The 20918-nt window shown below is 49.2% G+C and overlaps 1 protein-coding gene across 2 annotated transcripts in view; it reads right to left on the bottom strand.

The window, feature by feature from the left end:
* Positions 1-666: 666 nt before the first annotated feature.
* Positions 667-20918, bottom strand: part of UNC5D (unc-5 netrin receptor D) — a 96779-nt gene continuing 76527 nt past the window's right edge. For both annotated transcript variants that reach the window (XM_039716655.1, XM_039716665.1), the window contains exons 10-16: positions 19228-19312; positions 17525-17693; positions 16396-16623; positions 13068-13217; positions 10123-10287; positions 8125-8303; positions 667-5745 (exon numbers count right to left, since the gene is read on the bottom strand). In XM_039716655.1, coding sequence (XP_039572589.1) covers positions 5544-5745; positions 8125-8303; positions 10123-10287; positions 13068-13217; positions 16396-16623; positions 17525-17693; positions 19228-19312 — 1178 coding nt within the window. In that variant the 3' untranslated portion in view covers positions 667-5543. The remainder of the gene's footprint in view (positions 5746-8124; positions 8304-10122; positions 10288-13067; positions 13218-16395; positions 16624-17524; positions 17694-19227; positions 19313-20918) is intronic.

Genomic DNA, 20918 nt, shown 5'->3' with positions numbered 1-20918 from the left:
CCTGGGATATTTTGGAATGTGGGCACAGGGCCGGGCCCTGGCTGGGCATGTCTGTGCCCCTGGGATGGCCTGGGATGTCCCTGGAATGTCCTGGGATGTCCCCAATCCTGGAATGTCTGTGCCCTGGAATGTCCTGGGATATCCTGGGATGTCCCCGAGCGTGGGCACAGCCAGCTCTGGCTGGGGATGTCTGTGCCCCTGGGATGGCCTGGGATGTCCCTGGAATGTCCTGGGATGTCCCCAAGTGCTTTGGGCACAGCCTGGCCCTGGCTGGGGATGTCTGTGCCCCTGGAACGTCCCTGGGCTGGGAAAAAGAGACTCTCTAACACCTCGGGGTCATCTCAGGCACAGAGATTCCGAGCTCTGCCCTGCCTGGGTTAATGATGGTTGCACTGCTCAGGTGAGGGCCGTGGCCAGGAGCTCACTGTCACCCACTGAGGGCTCATGGTGCCGGGGCTTTGTCCCTCCTTCAGTCTCTGGGATGGCACAGGAAGGGTTCTGGGGGCCTTTCACCACTGCTCGGGGAGGATTGAATAATAAATTATAGGATTCCATTAATAAATAATTAATTAAAACCAAAAAGCCACCCCCAAAGCTCCGTGTGAGCCACCCTTCCCAGTGCCTGGCCTGGTTTGACCCCAGCAGTGACAGGACAGCAGGGTCAGGTGTCAGTAAAAGACTCTTTATTAATAAATAGCTGATATCCAGAATTCCAATCTGTACACCTCTCCCCAAAGGCCGGGGCCACACAGCTCTGAAACTCTACAGAAAACACCCAAAGTGTCCACTTTGACTTCTCCAGGACAATAGAACACAGCTGGTTGGCATTACCAAATATATATATATATGTATATATATTTATATATGTACATGTGCTGAAAAAAGAAGCCAGTGCAGCCTTTTCCAAGGAGTCTCTCCCAAGTATTTTCACTGTACAACATTCAGAATTTACATTGATAGAACAAGGCACAGAAAGTGTGGTATGAAGCCAAGGCCATGCTTTTGATCCCGTGTTCTGTCTCCCTTCCCCACTCCTTCAGCTTCACCCCAAGAAGGGTCCAGAGCTCTGCCCTCCTTCACCCCAAACACGCCGAGCCCGGGGCAGGGAGGGATGCTCAGGCAGAGCAGCCAAGGAACAACCTTTTCACAACCTTTTCACTGCAAAAATAAAGGAGCAGAAGAGAAAACAGGTCTCTCTAGAGGAATACTTGTGGGTTTGTTTGGTTTTTTTTCTCTTTTTAGGAATTATTTATATTTCGTGTTGGGCTGGGTCAAAGTTCCTCCTCCCGTTTTCACCCAAGAGCTGGTCCGAGGTTCTGCAAGTTGAAAATGCAATGGGAATTTTGTTATCTCTTGTCTGACACTGCCCAGAGTCTCACCAGACTGACCAGCACCACCTTTTATCTTCTCCAAATCAGCAGAAGGAGCACGCTTCACACATTTCACGTTTTTGTAGCCGTTTATCAGCTGGGATATCGGAGTCACAGCGGAACAGCGAGCTGGAGGAGCGCCTGGTGAGGGGATGGAGTTGGTGTTCCCAAAGCTGTGATTGTGAGCCCAGGGTTTGTGTGAGCCCTGCCCAGCTGGGAGAGGCACTCAGGAGCCCTGGGGCTCAGCAGGGGCAGCTGGGCTGGAGGCTGGGGGGGAAAAGATGGAAAAATCCACAGCTTCACCTTAAAATTTGGGGCTGGGCTTTGGCGTTTCCTCCCTCCCCCTCCAATGCCTGAACAAGGGACACATGAAGGGATTCCTTGAGGAGATATCTCCACAAGGACACTTGAAGGGATTCCTTGAGGAGATATCCCAACCATGAGTCAATATTCCCAATTCCAGCATGGAGATGACTGGGGCTGGATGTTCCACTCTGCCAGAGCCAGGGGCTGGGCAGTGCTGGGAGGAAACCCCAAACCTTCCCCTCCTGCTGTGCCAGGCTGGGTGCAAGGCACCCCAAATTTCACCAATTCCACCCAATTTCTGTTGTGCACACCCCAGCCCCTGCTGGATCAGGAGCAGCATCCACGGGAGAATTTCACCAGAGCTCATCCCAGGAATGAACAGCCCCTGGGACACCACGGGCAGGCTCTGGGTGAGGGGTGTTCACCCTCTCCTGCTGTGCCAAGGTGAGAGAGAACTCCCTGGGGGAATCAGCCGAGGAAAGGCCAGAGAGGCAGCCCTGGAGATCATCCCTGGTTGTCAAGGACTTAAATCTCATTTCCTGTTTTCCACTCAGTTAATTACCGGCCAAGAACTAACACAGCTCTTTGCTGCAATCTGTGTTTTACAGGCAGAAACAGCCTGGAAAATGAGGATTCAGGTCGTGACCAGAAGCCCAGCCCGGTTCCTCCCTTGTTTAACTCCCCGTGGACCTGAGCTGTGCCTTCCTTTTGTGGAAAATTGGAATTGATCAGTTATTGAATGCTTTAAAACTCTCACAGCGCTGCCTTGCAGGTGGAAAAGAAGAATGGACTTGCAGTGTGATGTGAATATCCTGGACCTGCAAGATCCCTTTTTGGTGATTTATGCTGAATAAGATTCTCTGGAAGGCAGCGGTGCCCAGGCCAGAGAGGGGGAGAGCAGCTGTGGCCAGAGATAAAACCAATGACAAAAGCAGTTCACTGGATTCTAAGAGAATTGTGTTGATATCTCTTCATCTATTACAAATATCCCAATAAAATTTCTGTGGGAGTGCAGGGCGGTACGAAATGGAAATGAGCTTTATGGTGCTGGCGGAGCTGGGAGTCATTTTTAAAATGCAGCCATTAGTCTGCAATGAGTCATGGCACAGAAATACCTGGGCAAAGTGCTCAGGAAGATGAAAATCTATTAAAGCAGATTCTTTGGTGATGTAAAATCAGAATGGCTCTTTCCCCTGCATGGAGCCAGGGCAGCCACGTGGAATCTACAGGGGGGAAATTCACATTTCTCCTTCTTTTACTTTCTAGTTCGGGCAAATTGTTTTTCAATTATCATAATTTATACAACAGAAGAAAGGAATGAATTTTTAATTTCTGGCCTCTAATCCTTTTCCAGGTGCTCCTCCACATCTGTGTTTTGGGTCAAACCAGATGAATACGTGCACAGATTTCCAAAAGGTCTTTTTAAGAGAAAGGGAGAAAGGAAATAAATATTTGGGGCATTTCTGGTTCATTTGAAGAACACAAGAGCATCAAAGCAGTCAGGAATTGGAAGGAAAGCTCGAGAGTTGTTGATTCAGGGTTCTCAAAGAGTGAAATCAGCAACAAAGGGAAGAAATACCAGGGAAAAAAACCTAAAGGGCAGCGTCCAGCTGAGCCCTGCCCCGGGCACGGGGGAACAGCTTCCCTCTGGAATTGTCCAGTTTGGACATTTATTCCCTTTCAGGACACGACCTCCGTGGGACTGTGGGTGGAACTGGGATTCTGGGGCAGGGCTGGGTCCCTCTGAGCGGGGTGTCCTGCACTGGGAGGGTCTGCAGAGCTCCAGGGCTGGACAGAACCTGAGGAAAGAGCAGGGGCTGAGCCTTTGCGGCTCTGGGGCCCCCTTGGGGTGTCGGGGCAGCTCCTGTGGAGCAGAGCAGCTCTCAGGAACCCCTGCAGCCGTGCTGGGAACACAACCCAGCCTGCTCCAGGAGCAGAAGGCTCTCAGGAACCCCTGCAGCCGTGCTGGGGACACAAACCCAGCCTGCTCCAGGAGCAGAAGGCTCTCAGGAACCCCTGCAGCCATTGCAGGGACACAAACCCAGCCTGCTCCAGGAGCAGAAAGCTCTGGGTGCTCAGAACAAACTCCCTGCTGCAGGCAGAGCGGGGCTGGTTTCCCCGACAACGGCAGCTCGCAGACTCTGCTGCTTCCCCAGTGCCATCCCTTGTTTTGTTTTTTTTTTTTCTAATGCCTGACATTTTGACCAACGAAGAACAGGTTTCTGGAGGAGGACTGGCAGTCAGTGGAGATAGAAGTGGAGGAGCATGTGCTGCTGAAAGCAGTGACAGCTTGCAGCCGGTATTTCTGTCTGCCCCGAAACCTGCGCCAGGAGCTTTCCTGCCAGGCTGCAGGAGGTGCTGAGCTGCAGGAAAGCTTTGCACAGGTCTCAGGATTTCCAAGTCTCAGGATTTCCAAGTCTCAGCCTGTTCCTGAGCTGGGCAGGCAGTGACATTGGTGATTTCAGAGCAGCAGGAGCAAGGACAGAGTTGCTGTTGCTGTTGATGTTGTTCAGATTTTCACACTGCAGTCCTGGGTGGAGGAGCAGCTCCAGACTGGACCTGCCCTGGGGGCTGTTGTGATGCTCTCAGCCAAACACGAGGCTAAAACAGCCCCCAAATCCTTGGGTTGGGTTTTCTGCATTTCCACAAAGCTCCCAAAGCCTCGTTTCTGCTCCTGTCTCTCCTGACTGTGCCCTGGCAGCCCCATGGGCTGAGGAGCACCTCGGTTATGGTGAAGGATGTGAGTGAAAGGAATGGACAAAATAATGGTGACATTTGGCTCAGTACCAGCTCCACCAGGCCCTCGCTCACGGTGACAGCTCTTTTTGGTTTGGTCGAAGTCATAAATCATATTTATATGGAATGGGTGAAAAACGAGGCGAATTCTGCAGTTAGATCCTGATTTTGGGGGTAAATGCAATTTGTAACTAAGCCAAGGTAACACAACCAGCTCTGGATCCTGTGAAATTCCCAAATTGTGCAACAAAATCCAGGCCAGTGTTGGCAGGGCTGTGTGGGGTTTGTGATTTCAGTCTGAACCCAAACCAAGCCAAAATGAAGCTGTTCTGATTGCCTTCACCTTCAGCTCAGCCACAGAGAATGAAGTAACAAAAATAAATGTCTCAACTTGCTAAAATAGGGCTGGAAATTTCCTGTGTGTTATTTGGTTATTTAAATCCACCCCCAAAGACAGTTTTTTGACTAAGAAAGTTTGCAGACGTAGAAAATTAGAAAATTCCTCTGGCGTGTGCCCACCCCCCAGTCTCAGAGAGAAGGGGTTTGTTCTGGAATTTTGGTAACAGAGCAGGCAGCAAAGCTCTGCAGCAAATGTACATTCATTAAGGGGCTGAATTTTTAAAACACATTATTTGGAATACAAACGATGTGAAATAATTATGAGATCTTCTAATTCCTCAAACATCTGAACAGGATAAGGCCAAATTTTCAGTTTTCCTGTAGCAGACATAAAGTGACAACGTGATAGGATTTTAAACCACTCTCAAAGCGAGAAACCTTTTAACCAGGACCAGCCTCCAGTGGCTCGAAATATCCAACGTTATTTGTTGATTTTCACTAGGCAGTACATGAACACGACTGTTCCTAAACACAGAATAACATTTACCTCCTATGGCTCTGTGTCTCTCTCCCTCCTGCCCCGGCACTGACACGAGTGCAGGTTTGTTTGGGGCACCAAGAGATGGATTTTAAGTGGAGGAGGACAGGGAGGAGCTCGATTTCCTCATCACCAGAGGGTTTTTAGCTTCTGCTGCTCCCGCTGCCATGGAAGTGGGGTGAGTTCCATCCCCACCAACCCTCCTGGCCGGGCTCAGGGCCGGGCTGGCTGTGTGTCCTGCTGGGGCAGAGGGACTAAAGCCCCTTCCTGCTGCAGGGGAACTCGGGCTCCTCCAGCTCGGGCTCTGGCACCTCGGAGGGCTTGGAGTGTGTCCTGCCAATCTCCTCCAGGGCGCAGGCCAGCGAGTCCAGGTCCCCATCGTGCTGGTGCCGCGCCTCCCACAGGTCCAGGATGACGGCGGAGGGGCTGCTCTGGGTGGCAAAGAAGGAGAGATTCCTGCAGGGAAAGGAGGAAAAGGGATCAGGAAGGAGGTGAGATTTCTGCAGGGAAAGGAGGAAAAGGGATGAGGAAGAAGGAGAGATTCTTGCAGGGAAGGGAGGGAGAAAGGGATTAGGAAAAAGGAGAGATTCCTGCAGGGAAAGGAGGAAAAGGGATCAGGAAGGAGGAGAAATTCCTGCAGGGAAAGGAGAAAAAGGGGTGAGGAAGAAGGAGAGATTCCTGCAGGGAAGGGAGGAAAAAAAGGATAAGGATAAGGAGAGATTCCTGCAGGGAATGGAGGGAGAAAGGGATTAGGAATAAGGAGAGATTCCTGAAGGGAAAGGAGAGAAAATGGGGTGAGGAGGAAGGAGAGATTCCTGCAGGGAAAGGAGAGAAAAAGGGATGAGGAAGGAGGAGAGATTCCTGCAGGGAATGGAGGGAGAAAGGGATTAGGAATAAGGAGAGATTCCTGAAGGGAAAGAGAGGGAGAAAGGGATTAGGAATAAGGAGAGATTCCTGCAGGGAAAGGAGGAAAAGGGATGAGGAAGAAGGCGAGATTCTCGCAGGGAAAGGAGAGAAAAAGGGATCAGGAAGGAGGAGATATTCCTGCAGGGAAGGGAGGGAGGGAGAAAGGGATTAGGAAAAATGAGAGATTCCTGCAGGGAAAAGAGGAAAAGGGATCAGGAAGGAGGAGAGATTCCTGCAGGGAAAGGAGGAAAAGGGATGAAGAAGGAGAAGAGATTCCTGCAGGGAAAGGAGGGAGAAAGGGATGAGGAAGAAAGAGAGATTCCTGCAGGGAAAGGAGGAAAAGGGGTGAAGAAGGAGGAGAGATTCCTGCAGGGAAGGGAGGGAAAAAAGGATGAGGATAAGGAGAGATTCCTGCAGGGAAAGGAGGAAAAGGGATGAAGAAGGAGAAGAGATTCCTGCAGGGAAAGGAGGGAGAAAGGGATGAGGAAGAAAGAGAGATTCCTGCAGGGAAAGGAGGAAAAGGGGTGAAGAAGGAGGAGAGATTCCTGCAGGGTAGGGAGGGAAAAGGGGATGAGGAATAAGGAGAGATTCCTGCAGGGAAAGGAGGAAAAGGGGTGAGGAAGGAAGAGAGATTCCTGCAGGGAAAGGAGAGAAAATGGAGTGAGGAAGAAGGAGAGATTCTTGCAGGGAAAGGAGAAAAAGGGGATGAGGAATAAGGAGAGATTCCTGCAGGGAACAGAGGAAAAAGGGATCAGGAAGAAGGAGAGATTCCTGTAGGGAAAGGAGGAAAAGGGGATGAGGAAGGAGAAGAGATTCCTGCAGGGTAGGGAGGGAAAAGGGGATGAGGAGCAGCCGACGCTGCAGCTGTGCCCTGTGCCCAGCACCATCCACGTGTTTGGAAAATAAAAACCCTCCAGCAGAGCTGGGGATGAGCTGAGGAGCCGCTGGGGGTGGTGGTTCCTCACGTGGCACCTGCCCAGCTGGCACAGGGACAGTGACCACGAGCCTGGGGTGTGGCACCTGCCCAGCCTGGCACAGGGACAGCGACCACGAGCCCAGGGTGTCCCCAGGCCCAGCAGTTCTGCCCCTGGGATGGGCAAACAAATCCCTTCTGGGAAGCATCACTAGGAAATACAGCAGGGATGTGACAGGGAGAGGAATTTACAGCAGGTGATGCTTGGGTTGTGCAAAGACACAACGCCTTTTATCTGTGATTTTCTATTTTGCTAATGTGCTGTTTTTAGCACCCTGCAGTGGTGATTTGCACAGAATTTAGTAAAACAAAGTGTTTATCCAAAACTCTTTTTCCTTTGGCTCAGATGTGGCTTATTGAGGCTCCCACACAAAGCAGGAAGCCAATGGAAAGTTACTTTGCTTGATTTAAGTATTCCTCTGCTCTCCTGGGAACGCATTTATAGAGTTTGTGACAATCAGAAAATATTTTTGTGAGGAAGCTGCCTCCGCCAATTTAATTTAGCCAAGCAGAAAAAGCAAAGTAAGAAGTAAATTGGTTTTTACAGCATCTTTCAGTTTTAATAATCATAATATTATTACTCCTAACAGTAGAGCATGACTGTCTCTTTTAAAGATGTCTTTCCCTTAAAAAAAAAAAAATCTGCAGGATTCATTTTGGAATAGGAAATGCACCCATGAGAGCCAAGGGGATTTGTCTGGGGGAACGTGCAGCCTCCTAAGGGCTTTGAACAGCAGTTCAATGATGGACAAAATCCTTCTGCAGCCTTGGACTCCTCAGGGTGGACAGAAGAACGTCCAGCCCAGCATGAGGAGCTGAAATGACCGAGCCCCACTCAGCCCCTAATTCCCACCCACACCCCTGACAACAGCAGCAAACCAACCAACCAACAACCCCTGAACGGCCCCAAATCCCCATCTCGGGTGCCAACCCCGGTGCCAGGGCGCTGCCATCACCTGCTGATGCTGTTCTTCTGGGCCAGCATCTGCCAGTCCTTGCCCTTGGCGCCGGGCGCGTCGAAGGTGGCGCAGATGCGCTGGCGGATGGAGCGCGGGATCTTGAAGGCCTTGGGGCCCAGCTGGGCGGGGAAGGCGCTGTCCTCGTGGCCAAAGAAGGGGATGTTTTCTCTCTCAGCCTGCAGGGAACGGCAAAGCGAAGCAGGGAAGGGAGAATCAAGCCTCGGGTCGGTGGAAGTGGCAGCAGAAAATGGCTGAGCTGAGAGGTGCTTTTGTGAGTTGTGAAAGAACACCTAGAAGGTGTTACTTCACCATCACAAGGACTTGTGCAAAAAAAACCCTTTAAAATGGTGGTTTTCCTTCCATGAGTTTTCTTTTTTGGTTATTTTTGTGTTGGAGAGCAGTGCTGGGTTTCTGAATCTTTAATTGTTTAAACCTGAAACACGGACACACAAATTTGTGTTTGTTTCTCTCTTTCTTTGGGGTTTTTAAACACCTGAATTCTGTAAGCACCTCAGCTCTCCCAGCCTCTCTGGAATCCAGGTCCTTTGTGGATCTGGCCCCTCTTTTCCTGTGGAATCACACCAGCCTTGCATAACAGAGTCAAATTTCAGTGCATTACTCATCGGAGAGTGACACAGCATCAATATTAACCAGCAGCCACGGTGCAGCCTCCATCCACCGTTTGTGACAGGCCCCCAGGGCCAGCCAGGCTCAGCACCCGGTGCTGCAGCTCTGCCCTGGGCTCTGCTCAGGATGCAGAGCAGGAGAAGCTCCTGCCTTGCACGTGTGAGATAAGCACAGCGACCCAGGCGCTGCGGGGATTGTCACGCACGGAGCGGCTCCGGGGGGGAGTTGTCACTCACAGATTTATTTTGCAGTCAAATTATCCTCCCTCTTCAATCACTTGCTGGAGATAGGCATGAGAAAGCCTTCCACAGCAGCAAATCTGCTTGAAGCAGAACGGGAACATGCTCTGGGGACTTGTGTGCAGACAGGGCCCTTAAAAACACAGCAGAGAGGGAGAGCAAGGCAGCAGCAACACGGGCTGGAGACACAGAGGGTGACAGAGGGTTTTATGAAATAACAACAGAGGAGCAGAAAACACTCGGCCAGTCCTGAGGAGTTTTTACACAGGATGATGTTCATGATGCTCTTGTCCAGCTGCTGCACTCCCTGCTCAGAGCATTTAGGGGTGTAGAGCTCTAATCCAGAAGTATTAATCTGGATTAATGAACAAAGATGCTCAACAATCTAAAAAAATGCAGCTGCTGAAGTTCTCATGGCTGTGGGACACATCAGCAGCTTGCTCAGCTGTAGGTCTGGTTTCTTTTAGCATGAGCAGGGCCCAGTCCCCACAAGACAGAGTTTGTACCCCTGTCCCCAGTCCTTAGTGCTCTACAAGGGCTTCTTGCTAGGAAACAGCAGCCACCAACCCAAACAATGAATCATTAAATTATTGATAAATTATTGTTGGTGCTGCAGAGTCTCTCTCTGTGCCTTGATTTCTGCTGGAAATGGGATCTGCAAGGCTTTAAAGACTGCTTCCAGCTTTGAGCAAAAACTACAGGAGGAGGAAAGGACACAACCGGGGAGAGAACCGGTGCGCAGAGAGGTGGTGCCCCACCCCTGGGAGGGTCCAAGGGGTGGGATGGTGGAAGGTGGCTCTGCCCATGGCAGGGGTGGGACTGCATGGGCTTTAAGACCTTTCCAAGCCACCCCAACCCAACCCAACTCAACTCAACCCAACCCAACCCAACTCAACTCAACCCAACTCAACCCAACCCAACCCAACCCAATGCATCCATCTCATCGCAACCCAACTCAACTCAACCCAACCCAGCACAACCCAACTCAACTCAACCCAACCCAACCCAACCCAACCTAACCTGACCTCAACCCAACCCAACCCAACCCAACCCAACCCAACCCAACCACCCCAGGATTCTGTTCTGTGACCATGGTGCCCTACAGAGCAGGGGGTGCTGGTGGCCGTACCTCGAGGATGGAGGTCTGCACGTGCAGCAGCTGCTCGTGGCCCTGCAGCTGCCTGACGCACACGGTGCAGCACAGCTGGGTGGTGGCGGGGCTGAAGCGCTCCAGGGAGAAGGCGCCGAGCAGGGGCCGGGGGCTGCCGCGCCACACGCGGGAGAACGGCACCTCCTGTGGGACAGGGACACGTCAGGGACGGGGACACGGCCAGGGGGGACACAGCCAGTGCTGCTCTGATGGGGTGAGCTCGGTAACGGCCCCTGCATCTCCAACCAAACCAAAAAATGAGGATTGGGTTATAAAAAAGATGGAATTGAGGTGTGGCAGTGACCAAGAGCTCAGGAGAACAAGTAACGAGAGACTCTTACAAAAGATGCTTAAAGAGACTTCAAAAAGACGCATTTCACTTCCTCCCCCTTGCCAGGATCAGGATTCCTGTGTCTCCTTGGAATCACCTTGTAACCAGAATCCAAGGAAAGGAGCTTCCCACTGAGAACTGCCCTGGCCCTGCCAGCCTTCCCTTCTCCATCCCAAAGGAACTGCCCTGGCCCTGCCAGCCTTCCTTCCTCAATCCCAAAGGAACTGCCCTGGCCCTGCCAGCCTTCCTTCCTCAATCCCAAAGGAACTTCCCTGGCCCTGGCAGCCTTCCCTTCTCCATCCCAAAGGATCTTCCCTGGCCCTGCCAGCCTTCCCTCCTCAATCCCAAAGGAACTTCCCACCAGGAACTGCCCTGGCCCTGCCATCCCAAAGGAACTTCCCACCAGGAACTGCCCTGGCCCTGCCAGCCCTCCCTTCTCCATCCCAAAGGAACTTCCCACCAGGAACTGCCCTGGCCCTTCCCTCTGTCCCCAGCTCCCTGCCTGTCCCCAGGCTGGATCCCCAGCAGCAGTAGTAAGATGCTCCCAGTGATAAGGAAGCATTAGTAAAATGTTAGAAGTGGAGCAACTGTAATTAGATTTTTTTCAGGGTGATGATCTCTGCTTTCACTCTGAGTGGAAGAATCAGTCAGCTGAAAGGAGTTGTGTGAAACAAAGCAGAGCAGCAAGGAGTGCTGGAACAATGAGTGGTTGGAGTATTCCAGGATGCTTTCAGCTCCACTCTGAGTTTATAATTAAGCTCCTTGCAGACAGAGGGGCTGTAAATCATCTCATGGCCCCAGGCAGAGCTGGATCCTCCGGGAGATGCAGGATGGGAGGCAGATTTGAGCAGCCAGAGGTGCCTGCCCAGCTCCTGCCATGCCCATCCCTGCTCTGCCTGCACCACCCACAGCTTGCAGGGATCCCCTGCGGGAAGGGAGCCAAGCCCTGGGCAGCTGCTCGTGCCAGGCCAGGACAAACACAGGCTCTGAGCAGGATCTGCAGGAATCCTGGTGCCACCTGCCACCAGCTGCCTTCCAGCAGCTCCTCAGTGTGATTTATTCATCTGCTCGGCCTCAGAGTGGGATTGCTGCTTGTCTGAGACATCATTTCCATAAATCCTCCTCCCCACGCTGCCCGGGGAGGCTCTGCTGCTGGACCAGAGACATTCCTGGAACAGCCTGTGTTCAGTTGTTCCTGCCAGGCAGCACAAGCAGCTGCTCTCACAGGGTGGGATGTAGGAGAGGAACCCAGGGAACACTGGAAGAAACTCCACGTGCAAAAATAGATCCTTTTCTCTATAAAGAGGCTGGAAGCAAACCAGAGCTGTCACCAGACTTTTCACTGCGAGGGAAGCACCGAGCCAGGGGAGGTTCTGCAGCTCCTGTGAGGAGCAGTGATTGTGTTTCTGAGCTGCCCAAGCCATCCCAGTTACACCAGTTATGAAATGGAAATTTTCCTCTGGGTCAGGGCAGCCCTGGTCAGCCCATTCTGGCAGCAGAGGTTTGGCACAGGCTTTTTCCAGCCCCAAGCTCCTGCTCTGATCAGGCTCGAAGTGGCACTTGGAGGTTGAATTCCAGACATTTATTCTTCGTGTTTGGAGAAGGGATTAGGAGACAATAAAATAATCAAAGTGTGGAGCTCTATAATCTGCTGAGGGCAGAAGTGAATTTGTTGCATTAAGAGGAAACTCCTCTGATTTGATTTTCTTTTGGGCACACACTGGCAGGACTGGGACATCCTAACCCTGCTTGGTTTGGCTTTTAAAAAACAGGTGAGTGAGAAGAACAAGCTAAACACCCAAAAGCTCTTCTCCCTAAGAAGCTGAAAAGAATTAATTTATTTCATTTCTTAAGTTGTAGCCCAAATTATCCCCACGTTGTTAACGAGGAGAGGCTTGCTCTGGCTCTGCCTCTGTGTTTATAACTTTCAGAGCCCATTACCCTCATGTTTTGGGGAACGTGGCAACACATTTAAAACAGGGTTTTTGCCAAAATCCTGGAGGATGCAAAACTGTCTCTGCTTCTGGGAGAAGGGAGATTGTACATTCTAATTGAGTGCTGTGTTTTAAAACCAGCCCACTCCATGTGCCAGCACATTCCTTAGGATTTCCAGTCATCAGAATCCTTGGAAATTCTTCTTTTGTTTTGATTTTTCCTTTTCGGTTTTCAACAGCCTCTCTAATTAATGGAGAAGAGAAAAACCAATTTGCTGCCCTTCAGTTCTAATGCTTGCTCTCTGCGTGCTGTGAGTTGAACTCATGGTTACATTTAAATGTCACTTTGAGCCATATTTCCATAGTTATATCAAAACTGGAATGACACATATTAGAAACATCTTGAGGAGTGGTTAAGTTTGAGCAGGAATATTTGCCTTCTGTTGGAGGCAACTGAAATGGGGGAAAGCACAAGCATTTCTGTAAAATGACAAATTTGCAGCATTCTGGTGTAAACGAAATCTGTGTTTGTCAGAATCAAAAGGCAACATGTTTTTGTTAAATGCTCGGGGGGGGTTAAAGCTTTTTAAATCAAAGGAACCTTGGTTCATTTGGGTTTTTTTCCCCAGTGCAGAGGGAAGCGGTGAAATGCCAGGTACCTGACAGGCAGTGAAGGGTTTGATTCTCCACAGGAAGGGAGGCACATCCAGCACTGAGATCTGGAGGCTGCAGGTGTTGCCTTTAAAATGCAGAAGTTTGGGTTCCTCCAGCAATTGTCCCCCTTGGAGTCTTTCATCTGAAACCACTTCCTGCAAGGGAGGAGGAGAGAATATTTCCAGTATCAGGAACAAACCCCAAATCCAGTGAGAATCCCTCTCTGTGGGGGTCTCAGGTTCCCCCCCAGTGGAATGCACAGTGGAGTCTCTCTCGTGGGCAGCTGATGGTGTTTATATTTATAAATATTTGATATTGATATTTCCCAGAAGGCTGGGTTTGGGCACTGCCAGCCCCATTTCTGGACAGATAGTGCTGGTTGGACACTGAATTTTTGGCTCTCCAACACCCCCAGTGCAGGCCAGCACAGCTGGGGAACTTCTCTCAGGGCTTTTCAGAGCCCTTAAATGCTTCAGGTGAAATCATTCACTTCCATTTCCCACCTCAGGGGCACTTCCAGAATCACTGGACAAGACCCTGAGCAGTGTGAAGGGCAGACTCTGGGCAGGGGTTTGCACTACAGCCCTCCAGAGCTCTGCTCCAAGAGAAATTTTTATGAAATTCGGTGAATTTAAAACACAACGGCAAAAAAAAAAATCACCCCTGCCGGTACTTGAGCAATGTTTATTCCTGTGCTGCTGCAATAAAAACACCAGCGAGGGAGGAAAGGTTGCAGAAGTCTTTAAAAATCAGCAGGCAAGCAGTGCTTCCAAATTACCTTTCTCAATCCACATAAATTATATCAAATGTGTGTCCATCCGGGGGTTTAGTGCTTGTCAGGACCAAAGTTGTCATTAGAGGAGCTCCTGGAATCACTGTGACCTTCTGCAAATTCAATGCTCCAGCTCTCTGAAACTGCACTAATGGATTTCTATTATAAACTGATTTTTCCAGGCATTTAGGTTGGTTTAACCCCTGGTGGTTGGGTTCGTATGAAGGAAAAAAATGGGAGACTTTAGTTTTTGGTTTCCAGCCACAGAGGGAGCAGATTATTTCTTAACTATTCTCAGAATTTCTGGAGAATGTTGGATGGTTTTGAATGTTCTGTGAGTGCTGCTCTGCCTTCAGTGACACACCTGGGACTCCTCCAGCAGCAGCACTGGGGTAAAACACCAAAAGGACCTGGGTCTCTTCAATTTTGAGAGCCAGGAGTTTCCAGCACACTCAGAACTTCCCAAAGGCCCAAAGCAGCTGCTGGAGGAGCGAGGAGAATTTTCAGCCAGGCAAAAAGTCAAAACCAAGGGAATTTTGTCTCTTACATAAACCTGCACTGTGCAGGATTAACTGCCAAGCACCACTTGGCAACCCAACTCCGATATTTTATCCAAAACCTCTGTAATTCCCCATATTTTATCCAAAACCTCTGTAATTCACCATATTTTATCCAAAAACCTCTGACATTCCACATATTTTATTCAAAAATCTCTGTAATTTCCCATATTTCATCCACAAACCTCTGCAATTCCCCATATTTTATCCAAAAACGTGTGAAATTCCCCATATTTTATCCAAAAACCTCTGAAATTCCCCATATTTTATCAGAAGACCTGTGAAATTCCCCATGTTTTATCCAAAAACCTCTGAAATTCACCATATTTTATCCAAAATCCTCTGAAATTTGCCATATTTTGTCCAAAAATCTCTGTAATTTGCCATATTTTATCCCAAAACCTGTGAAATTCCCCATGTTTCATCCAAAAACCTGTGAAATTTGCCATGTTTTTTTCAAAAACCTCTGAAATTCCCCATATTTTGTCCAAGTATCTCTGTAATTTGCCGTATTTTATCCCCAAACCTGTGAAATTCCCCATATTTTATCCCAAGCTCTGTAATTCACCATATTATATCCAAAAACCTCTGAAATTCCCCATACTTTATCCCAAAACCTGTGAAACTCCCCATGTTTCATCCAAAAACCTGTGAAATTTGCCATGTTTTTTTCAAAAACCTCTGAAATTCCCCATATTTTATCCCAAACCTCTGTAATTCACCATATTTTATCCAAAATGTTTCATCCAAAAACCTGTGAAATTTGCCATATTTCATTCAAAAACCTCTGAAATTCCCTATATTTCATCTAAAACCCTCTAAAATTCCCTATATTTCGTCCAAAACCCTCTGAAATTCCTCATATTTTATCCCAAAACCTCTGAAATTTCCCATCTTTCATCCAAAAACCTCTGAAATTCCCCATATTTTATCCCAAACCTCTGTAATTCACCATATTTTATCCAAAATCCTCTGAAATTTGCCATATTTTGTCCAAAAATCTCTGTAATTTGCCGTATTTTGTCCACAAGCCTCTTTAATTCGCCATATTTTATCCAAAATCCTCTGAAATTCACCATATTTTATCGCAAAACCTCTGAAATTCCCCATATTTTATCCAAAATCCTCTGAAATTCCCCATATTTTATCAAAAAACCTCTGAAATTTGCCATATTTTATCCCAAACGACTCTGAAATTTGCCATATTTTATCCCAAACCCCTCTGAAATTCCCCGTGCTCCCCACTCATCGTGCCTTGCTCTCAGGGCTGCCTCTCTCCACCAACTCGGCTGTCTCAGTGTCTGCACACACCCTGCTCACTCCTGGCAAGGCAGAGAACTGGTAATTATTCTTCTGATCATTTCCTCCAGACTCATCAGGAAGACACCGGCACCCACTAATTGTCTAAGTGTTATAAAGAGGGTAATTAGGAAGCCATTGTGAGCCTCTAACAATCCTTTTGGTGCCTTGGCTTTTATTAGAAGCTTTTATTGGAAGCACGGAAGCAGCAGCTCCAGTCAGAGCCGTGTTTCCATTCCTGTGCCACAGCAAGAAAGAAAAATTCACCTCACAACTGTTTGCATTTCAGTTCCCCAAAGAGCAGCGTTTTGTTAAAGCTCCTGAGTTTACCAAAAGCCAGAGAGTGTCATTGTTGTGTCCTGGAACTCTGGTGCAGGAAAATCATTCTCATTCCAAAGCCAGGGATTTGGCTTTTTTTTTTTAAGGAAATGCAGGATAATTGAATTTTTGTAAACTAGGGCTGGGTGAGTTTGGGTAGCTGAGAATGTGGCAAAAAATGAGAGAGCAAACAAGAAACTTTGGCTGCCCTAGAGCTCTCAGTGTAAATCCACAATTGCAGGGAATTTAAGGGATTTATTCTAATGGTGCAGCGGTGCTTAAAAAAATCCACTATTCTCATTGGGTTAAGGCTGGGGATGCCCAGGGAGTAAAAGGATTTAATGGGAAAACAAAGCAAGCCCAGAGGAGCAAAGCAAAGCCATTTACCTGGAATGCACAAGGGGTGTTATCCACACAATAAACCCTCAGATTGTAATCCAGAGAATTGCAAGACAGGCAGCCAAAAACGGCGACTTTCAGCTGTCGAACGGCGCAGTCTGAGATGGGTTCCCCAATTAGGGCATAAGTTCCAAAGCTGTTTAAGAGAATGTGACAGGCATAAGGATCCAACAGGCAGTAGCAAGAAGTAGTTTCCTCTTCCACAGACATCACTTCCTGCAAAATGAAATTCAGGTTTAAAGAGAATAAAGCGAAGTCGAATCAATAGGCCTCGACAATAGGAGTCATGGCATTAATTCTTTATTTTTATTCAACTGGAATGCAGAGTGTTGCTGGGAGCCAGGCTGCACTCTCAGGGAAGGGGAGAAGGGGGACTGCTTCCCTGAGTAAATATTCCCAATTTAGCCCTGAGTCAGCAGGAGGATTTATGGCCATGCCCTGCACAGAGCTCGCTGTGTACATACAATAATAATATGATGCCTAAGCAATTTTAGCAGCTTTTTTCAAGTGCTCTTGACTTTCTGGCTAATTTTTTCTCCCCAGTGTCAAGTTAAAAAATTACCTTGAAGGTTAAAGTCAATAAGCAAACCTTGAACAATGGCTGGGGTTTGACTTCCTTCCAGAACACCCATTACAGCCACGTTTCCCTTCCTCAAAAACTCCCTCTGCTCTGCCTCTGCTGCTCAGTCCTGCTCTGTGTCCCCATGTCCCTGTGTCCCTCTGTCCCTGTGTCCCTCTGTCCCTCTCCTCAGTGACCCAGGCTGTCTGAGGCCCAAGGAGCTGCCCAAGGACTGGAGCTGCCCAAGGACTGAGTAAATGTGAATCAGGAAAATGGGGCTGGGAATGGTTTAAAACTCAGCAAAACCCAGGCAGGGGCTCAGAGGGGGACAGGACAGAAGGACAGGCTGCAGCCATGGGATCCATGGCTGAGCTTTGTACCCATAAACTCCTGCACATCTTGGTGAAATACCCAAAACCAATTCTGCTGCTTCTTCACAAAACACAAAGTTTTTTCGCCGTGATTGTTTCTCCCACGTGTTTCTCTGCATCTATCCCTGCCAGAATCTCTGCACAACCAAGAGTTAACTCCATTTCCACGGGCTGGGGCTGGGCTTACCTCCCACTTGCCCTGCTGGGTCCTCCTTTTGAGGTGGATGCTCCAGTGCTGGGGGTCGGCGTGGGCGCAGTGCGGGATGCTCAGGGCGCACGGGGTGCTCACGGCCAGCTCGGGGGGCCCGCAGCTCACCTCGGGCCCCAGCAGCACCTCGGGGCCCTCCGGCTCCAGGCTTGGGGCAGCAAAGACAAGAGTGGCTGTCAGGAGTGAGAATTCACTGAAAAGATTTCAGTTCAAATCCAAGCACCTCCCTCATCTGCTCATTTCTGCTCGTTTCACGTGGAAGCAGCAGCTGGAGATGAAACAAACCCATTAGACCCCATCTAACTCCAATCAGCGGCCGGTCAGTTTAGGACTCTGGTATTTAAAGTACGTTTCAATTTGTTTAACCCAAATCCAGCACTGAAATTGCTCTGTGCCAGCCAGCCCAGCTCCAGCTGGTCCCGTCCCCGCCGTGCTCTGCCTTCAAACGCTGCCATCAACAATATTTTCGCGAGAGCGAAGATAAAACAAATTATGGCTTAAAAAACACAGGCTCATAAATTCTTCCAGATTGAGTGCGATCTCCCTGCTTTGAAAACCCATTTGCATTCTGCAGGAGGAAGGAGCTCCGTGACTTTTACAGACTCAGGGACAGGGCTGTGCTTGGAATTAGGGCTGGGCCAGGTGGAGCCGTGGCTGTGGCTCGGGGACAGGCAGGGGAGATCCCGCCTGAGCTCCAGGGATTCTCCTGGGCTCAATTAATGCTCCATCCCCTGCCTGCTGCCTTCCAGAGATGTGGAATCTGCTTCTCTTCTCTCCCACTCCAACAAACTGGACCCACTCCCACACCCAAGTGATTTCTGTATCTCTTGGAATAAATCCCTGGGCAGGAGCGGTGCCAGAGTGGAGGAGAATCCCTTGGACACTGAAGCAGCAATTGAAACCTCTTGTCCTGCTGGTTTTGCTGCTGTTTGGTTGTATTTTAATCCATTTGGGTGGTGTGATCCCCATGACTGGTTTCTAAATCACTGGGTGTGCAGTTCCCTCTTCAAATGAAAGCAAATGGTGTTTCCAAGATAAAAAATAAGAAGAGGAACCTCAACCAAGGTAAAAATTAGGGAAAGAATCTCAAACAATGTAAAAACAAGAAGGTACAAGAATAAAACCAGGATATAAAAAGGGGAAAAGCCCCAGGTGACTTGGGTACCCCATTCCAGTGCCCGTGCTGACACCCTGACGTGGAGCTGTAGCTGTGGGTGCCCAGAAAATTCCCTTTCCAACCCCTATTCCTGCTAAAGAGAGGCTGGAATGTTCCAGTCTGTGTGGACAAGTGTTGGTGAGAGGGAGACTGCAGGGGAGGGGAAAAAGGCACAACAGGGTAACAAAAAATGGCCAATTCCTTTTTTTCCTTCCTCAAGTGCCACAATAATAAATTCTGCTGAAGCCTCGGTGCTTCCAAGTGTCTGTAGGATTATCAGGCTAAAAAAATCTCAAAGCACCCCAGAGCCCGAGGTGCTGAGCTCCTCCTGAGCAGGGAGAGGAGAAAGGAGCAGCAGGCACAAGAATTCCAAGGGTTCCACAGGAACAGCACTCCAAGGCCATTTTTGTGTCCCTCTCAGGGTGCCAGCAGGGTGGTGACCCCAGCAGTGGGGACAGGAGTGGCTCCTGCATGTCCCACCCCAAACCCGTTAAGGGAGGCAGAGCCATGACCCCGGATCTCTCACCTGGACTCCTTCTGGGTGATGGCCAGGTAGATTTCCCAGGAGCTCTCCTCTGGAATTGCCCCGTGTGGAATCAACAGACTGACCCCTGGAAAAGAGCGAGGGCAGGGCTGACCCTTGGGAAGGGCAGGGGTGTCAGGGACAGGGAGCAGCCCTGAGGGAATGTTCCTCTGCATTCCTCTTCTCACAAAGGAACACAAACTAGCAAAGGAAATAAAGCTAATGCTTTTCCATTAAAGGAAAAGACATCTTATTCCCCAAAAAGCCTGTTGGAAGCTCTTTCCTTTTTGAAATCCCACATTGTGGGATCCCAGGGAATCTCCTCATGGAGAGGGTGATCCCCCCTTGTCCCCACACATCCCAGCTCTTGCAAGTGATCCCATTCTCCTTCCACACCACCAGAGTGGATCAGAAGTTAACAGGGCAGTTTTCCACCGGGTACCACTGCAATTAAACTGCTTTATCTCACTCTCAGGAGAGGGGGGATGTGTTTGGCTTTGCATCTGTCATACGATGCAGAGCCTTGGTGAGGCACTGACTCGATCACACTGGAATTTACAACTGCTTGGCACAGCTGATCTTACATAAAGGCAGCAAGGATTACATAAATTTCAAGTGGACCAAATACATATTTTAATAATCTAATTGATGGGACTATCATTACATAAAGTAGCTAAATATACAGTATGAGGGAATTCTTAATTCATGCCTTAACTTTGTGCCTCTGCAATGTTCCTTCCTCAGCACAAAACCAGTCTGTGGAGAAATGAAAACATTCCCCACGTTGTGCATGCCTGGGTTGTCACTGTTATCAATCCTCTCTAAACACAAACCACGTTTTTTATGGTAACCTTTAAAGCACCCGTTTTGTGGGACATGAAGGATAAAGCTCTAAATCATCCAGTTCAACCAGAGAGCAGCAGATAATCCTGGAGCCACTGCTCAAACGAAAACAGAGCTGAATTTAAAGTGAATAAATATCACTGGAGTTGAAGGATGATAACACCGAGCTGGCAATGGGGCATCTGGCTTTTTGTGCTGCCTTTTTGGGGAGAGAAAACACCCAGGGTAAGGGCTGGGATTTGGGGGATGCAAACACAGCTGGGCTGTGACCCTGCCAGCCTCTGATCTGCTGTTCAGCTCATTCCACAAACAACCCTGCAGGTCTGAAACACCCCACAAAGCCCCAAGGTCACAAAACTCCTGTCACAAAGCACAGGGAGCATTTCAGCCTGGGACAGGGGCCCTGCTGTGAGAATCTGGGGAGCTTTTTGCTCCAAGAAAGGGGAACACAGGCAGGCAGGAGGGGCAGGAGCTGGGCAGTGGGGCTGTCCCCGGGCCTGGCTGCTGTCCCTGTGTCCCCCAGGGCTGTGGGGCTGGAGCTGCTGCTGGAACGTGAGCCCTTTATGTAAGATCCAGGGCCGACCCTTCCCGGGGAGCCTCTCCGTTGGAGCAGCATCCAAGCAAGGCACAGCTTTGATTAATGTGACTTTCATGCTGAAGACATCAAGAGAGGCAGTAATTTAAAACAGTTCAAACAGGCATAATGCCTCTTCAGTCCTCAGCCCAGGCTTCCCTCTGATCACTCGTGTCCTGTGTGGGCAACGTGCCCTACTTCCAAAATTTGCATTAACGGGGCCCCTACTTCTTTTTTTTTTAAAATTCATTTTTTAAAAAAAAAATCAGTTATAAAA

Source organism: Passer montanus, unplaced genomic scaffold (genome assembly GCF_014805655.1).
Source record: "Passer montanus isolate IOZ18808 unplaced genomic scaffold, ASM1480565v1 scaffold101, whole genome shotgun sequence".
In the NCBI taxonomy this organism is placed as follows: domain Eukaryota; kingdom Metazoa; phylum Chordata; class Aves; order Passeriformes; family Passeridae; genus Passer; species Passer montanus.
This window is presented reverse-complemented; position numbering and strand designations above follow the sequence as displayed.